The sequence below is a fragment of the Trypanosoma theileri genome, assembly GCF_002087225.1.
Source record: "Trypanosoma theileri isolate Edinburgh chromosome Unknown TM35_Tth_41_V1, whole genome shotgun sequence".
NCBI classification, from domain to species: Eukaryota; Euglenozoa; class Kinetoplastea; order Trypanosomatida; family Trypanosomatidae; genus Trypanosoma; species Trypanosoma theileri.
The window spans coordinates 143,912-155,422 of record NW_021639883.1 but is presented as its reverse complement, the minus strand read 5'-3'; the positions used below and the strand labels follow the sequence as shown (position 1 = coordinate 155,422).

Here is an 11,511-nt window from a genome sequence, read left to right as displayed (position 1 = left end):
TACAGACATGGAAAGAGAGGGACTACCTCATTGTGTTTGGCATCCCATCTGTGGATATTGATGAGAGACGGAGACGCCGTTATCTGCAGCGGACTACGTGCTGGCAGTTTCCTGATGTTGCGACAAGATCAAATAACTTCACTGGTGCCATGTTGGTGTTGTATGTACTTGCACGGCACCCATCACAGGGATATGAATATTCTGCTACACTGGAGAAGGAAGCAGAGGAGTGTCAAGATGTCATTACACTCTCAATGAATGAGGGACGCGTTACAACTAATAAAACAATTGGACGCTTTGGTTATTGGGGTTTAGAAGCTGAGGTTGGTATGAGCCGAAAATCGTATTTTTGGTTTGAGTTAGCCCTTCGTCTCTTTCCTAATACGACTTATATTTCCAAGGGTGATGATGATATGTTCCTACGAGTACCACAGTTTCTCGCAGATCTACGCACACTTCCTCGGTATGGGATTTATTGGGGAAGAATCTGGAGCGGTGTGGGCCCAGTACAGTATGAGTTTATGTTGGGATCCTGCATGACACTATCCCGCGATGTGGTTCAGCAGGTGGTGTGGTGTGAGGCACTGCGGCGTTTGGTGTATTTACCGTTTTCCGAAGATCGTAAGAGAGATTATGATGGGTTTAGTATGTTTCATGAAGATATGATGGTGGGCCATGTGCTGCATCTCAGCAAATATAAGGGTTTGGTGTACGTCATAGAGAAGGTTTGTCGCTTTCATAATTTGCATGGCTCGCCTACAAAGCGGCGTGTTGGTAAGAAATCTGTTATGGTGCACCATATAAAGGAGAAGGAATACATGAAGCTGATGCATCGCTTCGGAAACGACACAACTCCTATCGCTAAAAATTACTCACGATTGAATAACCGCATTGAATTCGATTGCTGAGTTTGTCTGGGTGTGATTTCCACATGCATTTCTGTTTTTTGTTTTTATGGTGTGAGAGGCACTGAAGTGTATGGGTATACATTTCTGTTGTAACCGATTATTCACACACAAAAGCATTCACACACGGACAGCCCATATATGATTTTGCGTATATTAGTTGAATATACCCTTTTTATGTAAATGTCGTTTGGTTTTATTATTCGTATTAACCTTTGGAATGAGTGTAGTTCACTTTTCTTCTTATATTTACATGGCTTGGGTGTATACTGGTGCATTGGTGTACCTGAAGAGATATCCCTCGTGATTAAACGGTATTTGCTGTCTTGGAGGTTGTTTCTTGTGGGATTGGTGTTGGGTTTGTTATTATCCTACACATTGGGATTGTGACCTGCATGAACAGCTAGTGTACACTTGAGTATTGAGACTTGTAGGGGTGTGTTGGGCAGGCATTGTGTTTGCATCTGTGTACTTCTCTTCTCCCCTGCTGTTGCTTGTCTCCTTTGCGCGGTATACGCAGTAGTGATGAAGAGCATGAAGAGGCGGCGTCTTGCACCTTGTGGTGTTCTCGCCGGCCTTATTGCACTTATTGCTGTCCTTGTTTTCCTTCCTTTGGCAGTGATGAACATTGGTGGACACACTAGTGTGGATCACACGGAGCTACCACCCACAACCGTTGGGTTACCAAACCCTAAGGTGGTGCCTCCATTACGGGAGAATATATCCATGGCGGAGTTTCTTCGTTTTATTCCATCCACTGTGGTGAATACATGGAAGGAGAGGGACTATCTCATTGTGTTTGGCATCCCATCTGTGGATATTCATGATTGGCGGAGACGCCGTTATCTGCAGCGGACTACGTGCTGGCAGTTCCCCGGTGTTGCACGGAGGGCGAATAACTTCACTGGGTCCATGTTGGTGTTGTATGTACTTGCACGGCACCCATCACAGGGATATGAATATTCTACTGCCTTGATGAAAGAGGCTGAAGAGTGGCATGATATTCTCGCAGTCTCTATAATGGAGGGTGTACCGTATATGAATGAAAGCGTCAGTAGAGATGGTAAGTGGGGTCCAAAACCTGATATTGGTTTAACACGGAAAACTGTTGTTTGGTTGGAGTTGGCCCTTCGTCTCTTTCCTAATACGAGTTATATTGCCAAAGGTGATGATGACATGTTCCTGCGAGTACCACAGTTTCTTGCGGATCTTCGTGTGTTGCCTAAGAATGGTGTTTATTGGGGTGCCATGTATGAACCAAAACGATGGGTTGGTAAGACAGCAATAAAGTTTCGTTTTGCTTTGGGTTGGTGTTATACAATGTCAAGGGATGTTGTTCAGCAGATTATCTCCTATCGACCGTTAATGCGTTTGGTGTATCTACCTTATAGTGAGGAACGTGATGCTGAATTTCTTTCTCGTGGTTATAGAGGTGAAGACTCTATGATTGGTTTAGTCCTTTTTACTTTGGGTTACTACCCAAAAATATTATTTGTGCGGGAAGGAAAGTGTTCTTTTCATGATTTACACGGTGGAGTACGGCCTTTTTCTGTGAATCCAAGTTCTGTTGTCATTCATCATGTAGAAGAGAAAGAGTATATGATGTTAATGAAACGGTTTTTGAATAATACACATGCTGTTGCTAGACGTCAGAGAAATTATGGAAAAGGTAGTATTAAGATTTCTTGTAGGTAGTGTAAACACATATATGTATATTTGTATTTATTCTACTGTTTTTTTTTTTGTTCTTATTTGCTGCCTTATATATTTATTTAAAATGGAGTTCTTTTTTTTTTTGTTCTTGCAGAATATTAAACTAATAATATCGTTACTCTTCGATTGCAGAGGCAGTCCATACGGTTGGTAGAGCTGCTAGTGAGGGAATCACACCATCAATGGGCACCCCCGCCTTCTTATGATTAGACTTGTTCACACTGTGTATGGATATAGTTGATCCCTCAATGATAATAACCTCCTTGATTCCTTTATGTGGTATCTCTAGCGATGTATTGCTTGTGTTCACTATATTAAACCATTACGAATGGTCGTCTTCTTTTCTTTTGTTATGCCCCTAATATGACCTATAGTGGACAGAAGAGATATGAAAAGAATAACAATACCGAGGCTTCCAGGGACTGGAAAGCTCTTTTTAATTATTGTAGCTATTGGAACTCTCTATTTGCTGATGTTGCTTATATTCTCACCCACTACACAGTTTATGGGAATACGCAAAGTAGTTTCTGTAGATGATATAGCTGTAAACGTTACTGGTCCTATTCTGGTGGATAAAGTCTCGTTGTCGGATGCGCTTCGATACATTCCACACAGTACAGTACAGACATGGAAGGAGAGGGACTATCTCATTGTGTTTGGTATTCCATCTATGGATGTTGATGGAAGGCGGAGACGTCGTTATCTGCAGCGGACTACGTGCTGGCAGTTCCCGGGTGTTGCGACAAGATCAAATAACTTCACTGGGTCCATGTTGGTGTTGTATGTACTTGCACGGCATCCATCAAAGGGATATGAATACTCTGCCCCACTAGTGGAGGAGGCTAATGAGTATCATGATGTGATAACGTTTCCCACAAATGAGGGGGTTTCTAATACCAATAAGTTATATTCTGGTGGTGGTTTTTGGGGTGTGGAGGCTGAAATTGCAATGAGCCGTAAGACTTATTTGTGGCTTGAGTTAGCCCTTCGTCTTTTTCCTAATACGAGTTACATTACGAAGGCTGATGATGATATGTTCTTGCGTGTACCGCAGTTTCTTGTCGACCTTCGTACGCTTCCTCGTCATGGGATTTATTGGGGAAATCTTGTGTGGAGCAATTATCCGAAACGATTTGTGTTTATTGTTGGATTCTGTATGACTGTGTCGAGAGATGTGGCTGAGCAGGTTGTATCCTACAAGCCGCTGCAGGACCTTGTTCGTCTTCCATACAGTAAGGAACGTGAAGCAGAGTTTCTCTCTTTAAACATGGATCATGAGGATGTTTTGGTGGGACGTGTATTGTACGAGTTACAGTACACGCGATTATTGTATGTCAGTGAGCGTAAGTGTCGATTTCATGATATTGTTTATGGTCCGCACTATTTTCCGTTATCTGGAAAGTCTGTTTTAATACATCACATAAAAGAGCATGAATACGCGTGGTTGATGTGGCGGTTTAATAAAAGTAAGATTCCCATCCCGGTAAGGTATAGGGTTCCACCACATTACAAACGTAAACGGAATCGTATTCAATTTGACTGCTAAGGTCATGAATAATATAAACCCAAGAGAAATATTATTTTGAAGTTTCTAGTTATGTTTTCTTTGTGTTTGTTGCTTTTTTGTATCTCTGTGTGTTGCTTTGATGTGTGGGATGTTTCCCCTCTGGGTTTACTTTAATGCCTTATGAGGGGTTATGAGGAGGGATCTATTTTTCTTTTTACTTTTTTTACTTTTTGTACCTTTTGGCTGTCCACTGTGTTTGTGTATGTGTGGGTGTGTGATTCTCTGAGAGACTCCTTTGTTTACCTTCCCTGTTCTGTTCAACCTCTCTCTCTCTGTGTGTAGAATAAAACATAGGTAGGTTTATTTTTTATTGCGATCCATCTAGATTGACAGATATTTGTTTATCTCTCTTTCTTGTATTTGTGTAAGAGATGCGTTTTGCTGTGAAGGAGCGTACGGAGAGTCGTCACATTGGGTTTGGGAAGGTGATCCTCTTCGGGGAGCACTTCGTCGTGTACGGGGCGGAGGCGATCGTCGCCGGCATCGTCGAGTACACATCGTGTGCGTTGGAGCTGCAGCGGGGCCGGCCGGGGCTGCGGGTGGTGGACGAGCGGCCGGCCGTGCGGGGGTACATCCCGGCGAAGGCAGCGGAGCAGCGGCGGGCCCACCAACTCGTCCTCTCGCATCTCCACATCGACACTTCCACCGACGGGCTGCGGGTTCACCTCGCCGGCCCACTCGTCCCCAGCAGCGGCATCGGCGCCTCTGCCAGCGACGTTGTCTCACTCGCACGGGCACTCAGCGAGATGTACGCACTGCATCTCAACAACGAGGAAGTGAATAACGCCGCCTTTGTTGGAGAGGGTGGCTACCATGGCACTCCAAGCGGCGTCGATAACACCGCAGCCACATACGGTGGTCTCATCTCTTACAGGCGCAGCGGCGGAAAGTCCATCTTCAGCAGACTTGCCCTTAACAACACCCTATATCTCGTGGTGTGTAGTACGGGCATCACCGCTAGCACCATAGAAGTTGTGAAAGACGTCAAACGGCGCAAGGCGGCGGACCCAGCGTGGTTTAACGCACTGCTGGAGCGATACAACGCGTGCGTCACCGCGGCGAGGGAAGCTATGATGCGTGGCGACCTCCAACAAGTGGGGAAGTTAATGAACGAGAACCACACACTCTGCCAACAGTTAACGGTGTCGTGTGCCGAGCTGGACACCATTGTCGATTACTGCCGTGAGAAGGGCGCCTTGGGGGCAAAAATGTCCGGTACGGGGCGTGGTGGTCTTGTCGTCGCTCTGGCAGCCGACGAGGCCCAGCGTGATCGCATCGCTGATGATTTGGCAAAGAACTGCCCTGCTACAAAATATGTGTGGAAGTACAGCGTGCTGCCAATGGGGTCAAAGTTGTAGGACGTTTCAGGCTTGTATCTGTTTTTTTTTTCTTTTCATGGTGATATAAAGGAGTGTAATTCAGAGTCTCTTTATTATGTATAACGAACGCTGTGTCTGTGCTTTTGTGTGAGTGTGTGTGATTTTTTTTTTCTTTTATGAGGTTTCTGTCACTTTCCTTCATCACCCGTATGATTGCACTGGGAATATGGTTGCAAATAGTGCATTAAGTGCACTTGAGCAGTTGGTAAAGGGAATTCTACAAGACGATGATTTATTTAGGTATGAATGGGGATTGGTTTAACTTCGCATGTTACACTCTGTTAGATGAGTGATACTGTTTTATTATCTGTGTTACGTTCTTCTCTTTTCTATGTATGCCCATCTACTGTGGGCAAGGTCGCTGAATATTTTTTAAACTTTTTTTCTTTTTCCTTTTTTATTTTTAAGCGAATAGTAAAATTGATCTTGTTTAGCTTGATGCCCCAAAATAGAACGTTTTCACGTCCTTCTCTGGGTCTTGATGTGGGTGGTGTTTCTTTACCAGATTCTAATGGTCTTCGACGCATTAATGATCTTAAACAATCGTTGAGTGGTATAGTCGCTTCACGTTCTGTGTCCTCAGAGCGAGGAGCAAGTCCTCGATATGATTATAATCGTAATACCATAACTATAAATGAAGGTGGTGTAAAATTATGTGAGAGTGAGTCATCGAAATCTGTGGCGGAGCGTTTTCTTTTAACTTCACAACGTCGAGTAGAGGAGTTGATGGGCGAAAATCATCGCCTGGAGCTTCTTTGCATGACACAAGAAGATGACTTGAAAAAACTTCGCACTGAAATTGCGTTATATAAACAAGAACAACAACAACAACAACCGCAGCAGCAGGAGCAGAAACCATGTGATTCAGCTGATAACTTAATTGAGGTAAGGCGTAGACGTTTAAATACCTGTAAAACTCCTTCTTTGAGCCGAAGGAGTAAAGGTTTATCTTCAGCTACTGAGGAAGATCGTAGAGTTGGTAGTGAAGCGAGTGTTAATACTTCATTTTGCAATGGTTTTGAATCTACTGTGCGAAAACTTGTTAGAGATGCTATTTCTCTCTTTCCAGAGCTTAACGTATTTGCTTCAGAGTCTCCTAATGCTGCTAATAATGAGTGGGAATCTGCTCGTGATGTCCTTCTTTTTATTCATAATCATTTAGCCGATTGGAGCTGCCTTACTTCAGAGTTGAAAGGACTTGGAACGACTACAACGGTGCTATCACAGACGTTAAGTGATGTTGAAATGAATCAGTACTCATGGCATACTACTCTGCTTGATCTTATTAAGAGATTACAATTCGCACAGAATCGTCAGAAAGAGAAAGTTCGGGCAAAGGATAACCATATACAAGAACTTCGTAGAGAAATTGATTTACTTAACAATGACATTGCATGTGCTATTGCTGATAGAGATCGTTTTAGTTGTCGCTGTGAGGATCTTGAACGGGCACTCTGTCGTCAAGTAGAAGATCAAGCGACGCAACGCAAAGAGTTAGAGCGATTGCGTCGTGAAAGTGATGAACTACGTAATGAAACGAATTTGCTTCGTCCATCAATGCCTCTTTGCAGTCATGATCACTCAACAGGTTTATCCGGCACCACACCTATACCTGAAGGCGATGGTAATAGAGATGATAGGAATCGTATAATTATGAATGATTCTACTAGAGGATTAGAGGAAGGAATAGAAACAAATGGTTCAGGTCTGAGAGAGATGAATTCAAGTACACATTTTATTGATAAGGAAAAGGAACATCTTACTCAGCATGTGAAAGAGTTACAAGAGCATTTGGAGCAATTGCAAAAAGAGCTGGATATGGTAAAACGTTTCTCGTCAAATTCATCTTCTTTAACAGATGCTGCGGTTTGTGAATTAAATCGTCCTAGATTTTTACCACCATTGGTTTTGTTAAATTTGAATGATACAAAATTACCTGATACTAATATAGATCTTTCATCCATTATTACATCTCTAGATACAGATGTATTTGCCATTAAGGACAAAAATGAGATTGTAAAATCGAATGGTCTTTTTTTTCATATTGGATATTCTATCGCGAATAACCTTTCTCTTTTTAAAGATTGTTCTTTAAATTCTGTTAGTGCATGGGAATTCTTTCTTTTGCAATTGCAGTCAACTTTTACGGATACTATCTTTTATAATGCTGATCATGCCGCAGATAATGCCCAATTTTTCTACGCACTGCTCTTTCACTCCGGATTAATACCTTATATGAGTCGTCTAGAGTTAACAGCAGCAGTAACGACTGCACTTTGTATGGAATGTCGATATTCATCTGTTTCTGCTTGTTTTCTTTCTGCTTTGCAGGACCCAGATGCAGCTGGTACTCATTCTTGTATCTTATTAGAGAAATTATGCTTGGATGCTCTTAATGAAATGATGACTCAGAAAAACTTTGAATTTATTGAAGAAATAGAAGTTCATGAAAATAAATTATTTCTTGATACTGTAAAAGGTCTACTACTTCCACCTAATGGATCTTTTGGGATAGATTCTTTTATACAATCTATCCTCATTGAACTGAACAAGGGTCCGTTGCGACTAGAAGATCCCATTGTTCGACAACAACTTGTTCGTTTATTGCTTTTACTTTCCAGGGATGCTTTTACTATGCGTCCTTTTGCGATTAGTAAAGTTTGGGCAGAAAAGCGATATCATGCACTTCAGGAAGAGGCCCGTCTTGCCAAAGAGCATAACCTTTACGGTTTTGATATCTCTTCATTACTGTGTAGTAGTATCGCTGATGCTCAGCTACAATTAATAGAGTTGAAGGTATTACCACTTTGTCGTGTGATGCTTTTAGTTTTTCCATCTCTACAACCTTGTTTGTTAACCCTTCAGGCGAATATGCAGTTATGGCTCCAGCAGAGCAAAGTTTTTCAAAATGTTCATATTCATTTTGACCGTCTTCAATACTTCTTTACATTACCGGATGCTTTTGAAGTTTATGATAAAGACAACAAACAGGATTCTGCTACGCATGGAGCTGTTTCTCTTCTTGTTAAGGATGAGAAGTCAGATGGTGAAAATAGTTCTTTTCCTGCAACTCAGTCTCAAGTAAAACGTGGATCCATTGTTGTCAGTACAGAGGGCTTTCTTGCATTTCAGAAGGAGATGCTTTCTGTGTATAATGAAAATATTTCTCTTCGACAGTCACTTGAAGAACTACTTCGAACGGTTGAGTCGGCCACTGTACATACAGATAGTACTGCTTGATGTTTTGACGGTATTGAGTTCTGTTTAAGATTATATTTTTCTTTTTTTTGTTTTTTGTTTTTCGTTTTCTCTTTTCACTTATTCCAGATTCTTCATGTTTTCTTTACTGCATCAACTATAGAGAAATTGGTGGACATACTTTGCGATGTCTTGTTTGTTTGTTTTTTTGTTATTATTATTATTATTATTATTATTATTATTATTATTATTATTCTTGATCTGTTAATGATTGCTTTTTCTTGTTTTGATGATTACTGTTATTATTATTTTTTTCATTCTTTCTTCTTATCTGTTTATCTATATTGTACTACTCAATACCTTTCTGTTGTTTTTTATTGTTTTCTTTCTTTTTAGGTGGAAGGGTAAAATTTTATTGGAAGGTTCTTTTTGTTTTTTTCTTTTTCGTTTTTTATTATTATTGTAAGATGTCCACATTCCTTGAGGCTTGTAAAGAGTACTGTGTTTCCCGCAGCAGTGATAAAGTGCTCTGCAGATGGCTTTGTGGAAGTGCGGCGGCTGTTGCTGTGGCTTTACTCACCGCTCCTTCACGAGAATCCGCAATGGCAAGAGTGAATAGCACAAAAAGAGAAATACCTGTTGTTAAGCAGAAAGAAGAAGAAGAAGAAGAAAAAGAAGATAAAGAGGATAAAGGTGGTAAATATGAGGAAGAGTTTAATAAAAGAAAATACAGTAATACATCTATATCTAGTTTTAAACGTTTTCTTTTTCTCTTGCGTTTGGCGTTTCCTTCTCTCCGATCACAGGAAAGTGGAATGTTACTCATTGTCTCCGTACTACTCCTATTGAGAACATATCTTTCTTTGCGTATTTCTCGTATAAGTGGAAAACTAAGCAGAGATGTTATTTCTTGTGATCCCGCATCTTTAGTCAAATCTCTTATTGTTTTTTTTATGTGGTGTATTCCAACAGCCCTTACAAATAGTTCAATACGTTTCTGTATGGATACACTTTCATTACAATTACAATTAAATGTAACTCGTTATTTTCATGAAAAATACTTGGATAATAAAGTTTTCTTTCATCTTGCGGGTTCACATGATGTGGAAGAAGTGGACCAACGCATCACACAAGATATTGATCAATGGTCACGCAATGTAACAAGTCTTTACACTTCATTATTTAAACCTATTGTAGACATTATTTTATTCTCCTACCGAGTGATATTAGTTGGCGGCGCTCGCAGTCCATTACTTGTTTTTGCCTACTACAATACCTTTGCAGCTATTGCGTATGTGTTATCCCCTAATATTGAAGAAATGGTAGATGAACAATTAGCACGAAATGGGGCTCTTGTGACTGCTCATCAACGTCTTATTCCATTTGCAGAGGAAGTTGTGATGACAGGAGGACAAACTTTTCATGAAGATCTTATGAACCGTTATCTTTCTTCTATTGTACGATATGATCAGTGGGCATCCTTTGTTCGCAGTCGTTATGCCCTTATAGAGACTATCTTTTTAAAATACGGATCTTCTGTTCTTGGTTACGCGATTTGTGGAGCTGCTGTATTCTCAAAAAATACAGAAGGTATGTCTGCAGTGGAACTCACTGGTATTTTTGTGGAAACTTCTTATTTATTTAGAAATTTAGCCCTCGCTGTTGGAGATTTACTGAAGAGTGTAAAGAAGTGTTTCGTTTTAAGAGCTTTGAGTAATCGTGTATATGCGCTTCAAGAAGGTATTTTACGAGCAACAGCAGAAGTAAATAAGATTAATAATAGTAATAATGGTAGTGGTAGTGGTGAAATTGCACGTGGAGAACACATTGAATTTGAAAATGTTTCTCTTATATTACCAACAAGAGAAGTACTTTGTAAAGGATTATCCTTCTATGTGAAGCCTGGAATGAATCTTCTCATTGTAGGACCAAATGGTTGTGGAAAATCATCCACTGTACGTTTATTGGGAGGTCTTTGGCCTCTGGAAAGTGGTCGTATTATTAAACCACGTAATGATCAGATTTATTATGTTCCGCAAAGGCCTTATATGTCTAGTGGGACCTTACGTGATCAAATCACATATCCACAACTAAGCTCAGAGATTGGTGTAAGTGAATCTACATTACTGGATTGTTTAGAGAAGGCTATGGTAGATGATATATTGCTTAAACCTAATATCACATTGGATTCTAGACTCTCTTGGGCAGATGATACATTATCTATGGGTGAGAAACAGAAAATTGCCATGGCTCGATTATTCTTTCACCGTCCACGATTTGCTATTTTGGATGAGTGTAGTAGTATGATGGATTTGGAGGTGGAGGAGCAATTGTATAGTATGTGTCGTCAATTGGGTATCTCCCTTATCACTATAGCCCATCGTCGGTCTGTATGGAGACATCATAACTGGATTCTTCGCTTTGATGGGGAAGGGGGATTTATGTTTTCGCCCATTTCATTTGAGGAGGATGGTAATATTGTACTTACACGTGTCGTGTATGCATCCGACCCATCATTACTTCAAACAACAGTGCGACTCGACCTTTCACAATACAATGAGTAAGCAATGTTTTCTCTCTCTCTCTTTCTCTCTTTCTGAATATATATATATATATATATATATATATATATATTTATATTAGTCACATGGTGTAATGGACTTTAATAATGAGAAGTGATAAAGGAGAAAGAAAAAGAGTCTTATGAGAGAATCTTGTAGAAGATAAACTATTCACACTGTTTTTTTTT

The 11,511-nt window shown here is 40.6% G+C and overlaps 6 protein-coding genes across 6 annotated transcripts; all 6 read left to right on the top strand.

Moving 5' to 3' along the window:
- Positions 1-2: 2 nt before the first annotated feature.
- Positions 3-908, top strand: TM35_000411570 (UDP-Gal or UDP-GlcNAc-dependent glycosyltransferase; the record flags this gene model as incomplete). The annotated part of the gene is made up of 1 exon (XM_029029865.1): positions 3-908. A coding segment is annotated over one exon (906 nt), but the record flags the coding sequence as incomplete, so codon positions are not given.
- Positions 909-1,439: 531 nt separating this feature from the next.
- TM35_000411560 (UDP-Gal or UDP-GlcNAc-dependent glycosyltransferase) lies at positions 1,440-2,600 on the top strand (the record flags this gene model as incomplete). The annotated part of the gene is made up of 1 exon (XM_029029864.1): positions 1,440-2,600. The coding sequence occupies one exon, from the start codon at positions 1,440-1,442 to the stop codon at positions 2,598-2,600; it is 1,161 nt and encodes a 386-aa protein (XP_028878852.1).
- Positions 2,601-3,006: 406 nt separating this feature from the next.
- TM35_000411550 (UDP-Gal or UDP-GlcNAc-dependent glycosyltransferase) lies at positions 3,007-4,164 on the top strand (the record flags this gene model as incomplete). Its single annotated transcript, XM_029029863.1, has 1 exon — positions 3,007-4,164. The coding sequence occupies one exon, from the start codon at positions 3,007-3,009 to the stop codon at positions 4,162-4,164; it is 1,158 nt and encodes a 385-aa protein (XP_028878851.1).
- Positions 4,165-4,556: 392 nt separating this feature from the next.
- On the top strand, positions 4,557-5,543 carry TM35_000411540 (putative mevalonate kinase; the record flags this gene model as incomplete). The annotated part of the gene is made up of 1 exon (XM_029029862.1): positions 4,557-5,543. One exon carries the CDS (start codon positions 4,557-4,559, stop codon positions 5,541-5,543), a length of 987 nt encoding a protein of 328 aa, XP_028878850.1.
- Positions 5,544-6,002: 459 nt separating this feature from the next.
- Positions 6,003-8,804, top strand: TM35_000411530 (uncharacterized protein; the record flags this gene model as incomplete). The annotated part of the gene is made up of 1 exon (XM_029029861.1): positions 6,003-8,804. One exon carries the CDS (start codon positions 6,003-6,005, stop codon positions 8,802-8,804), a length of 2,802 nt encoding a protein of 933 aa, XP_028878849.1.
- Positions 8,805-9,229: 425 nt separating this feature from the next.
- TM35_000411520 (70 kDa peroxisomal membrane protein) lies at positions 9,230-11,326 on the top strand (the record flags this gene model as incomplete). The annotated part of the gene is made up of 1 exon (XM_029029860.1): positions 9,230-11,326. One exon carries the CDS (start codon positions 9,230-9,232, stop codon positions 11,324-11,326), a length of 2,097 nt encoding a protein of 698 aa, XP_028878848.1.
- Between the last annotated feature and the right edge of the window lie 185 nt (positions 11,327-11,511).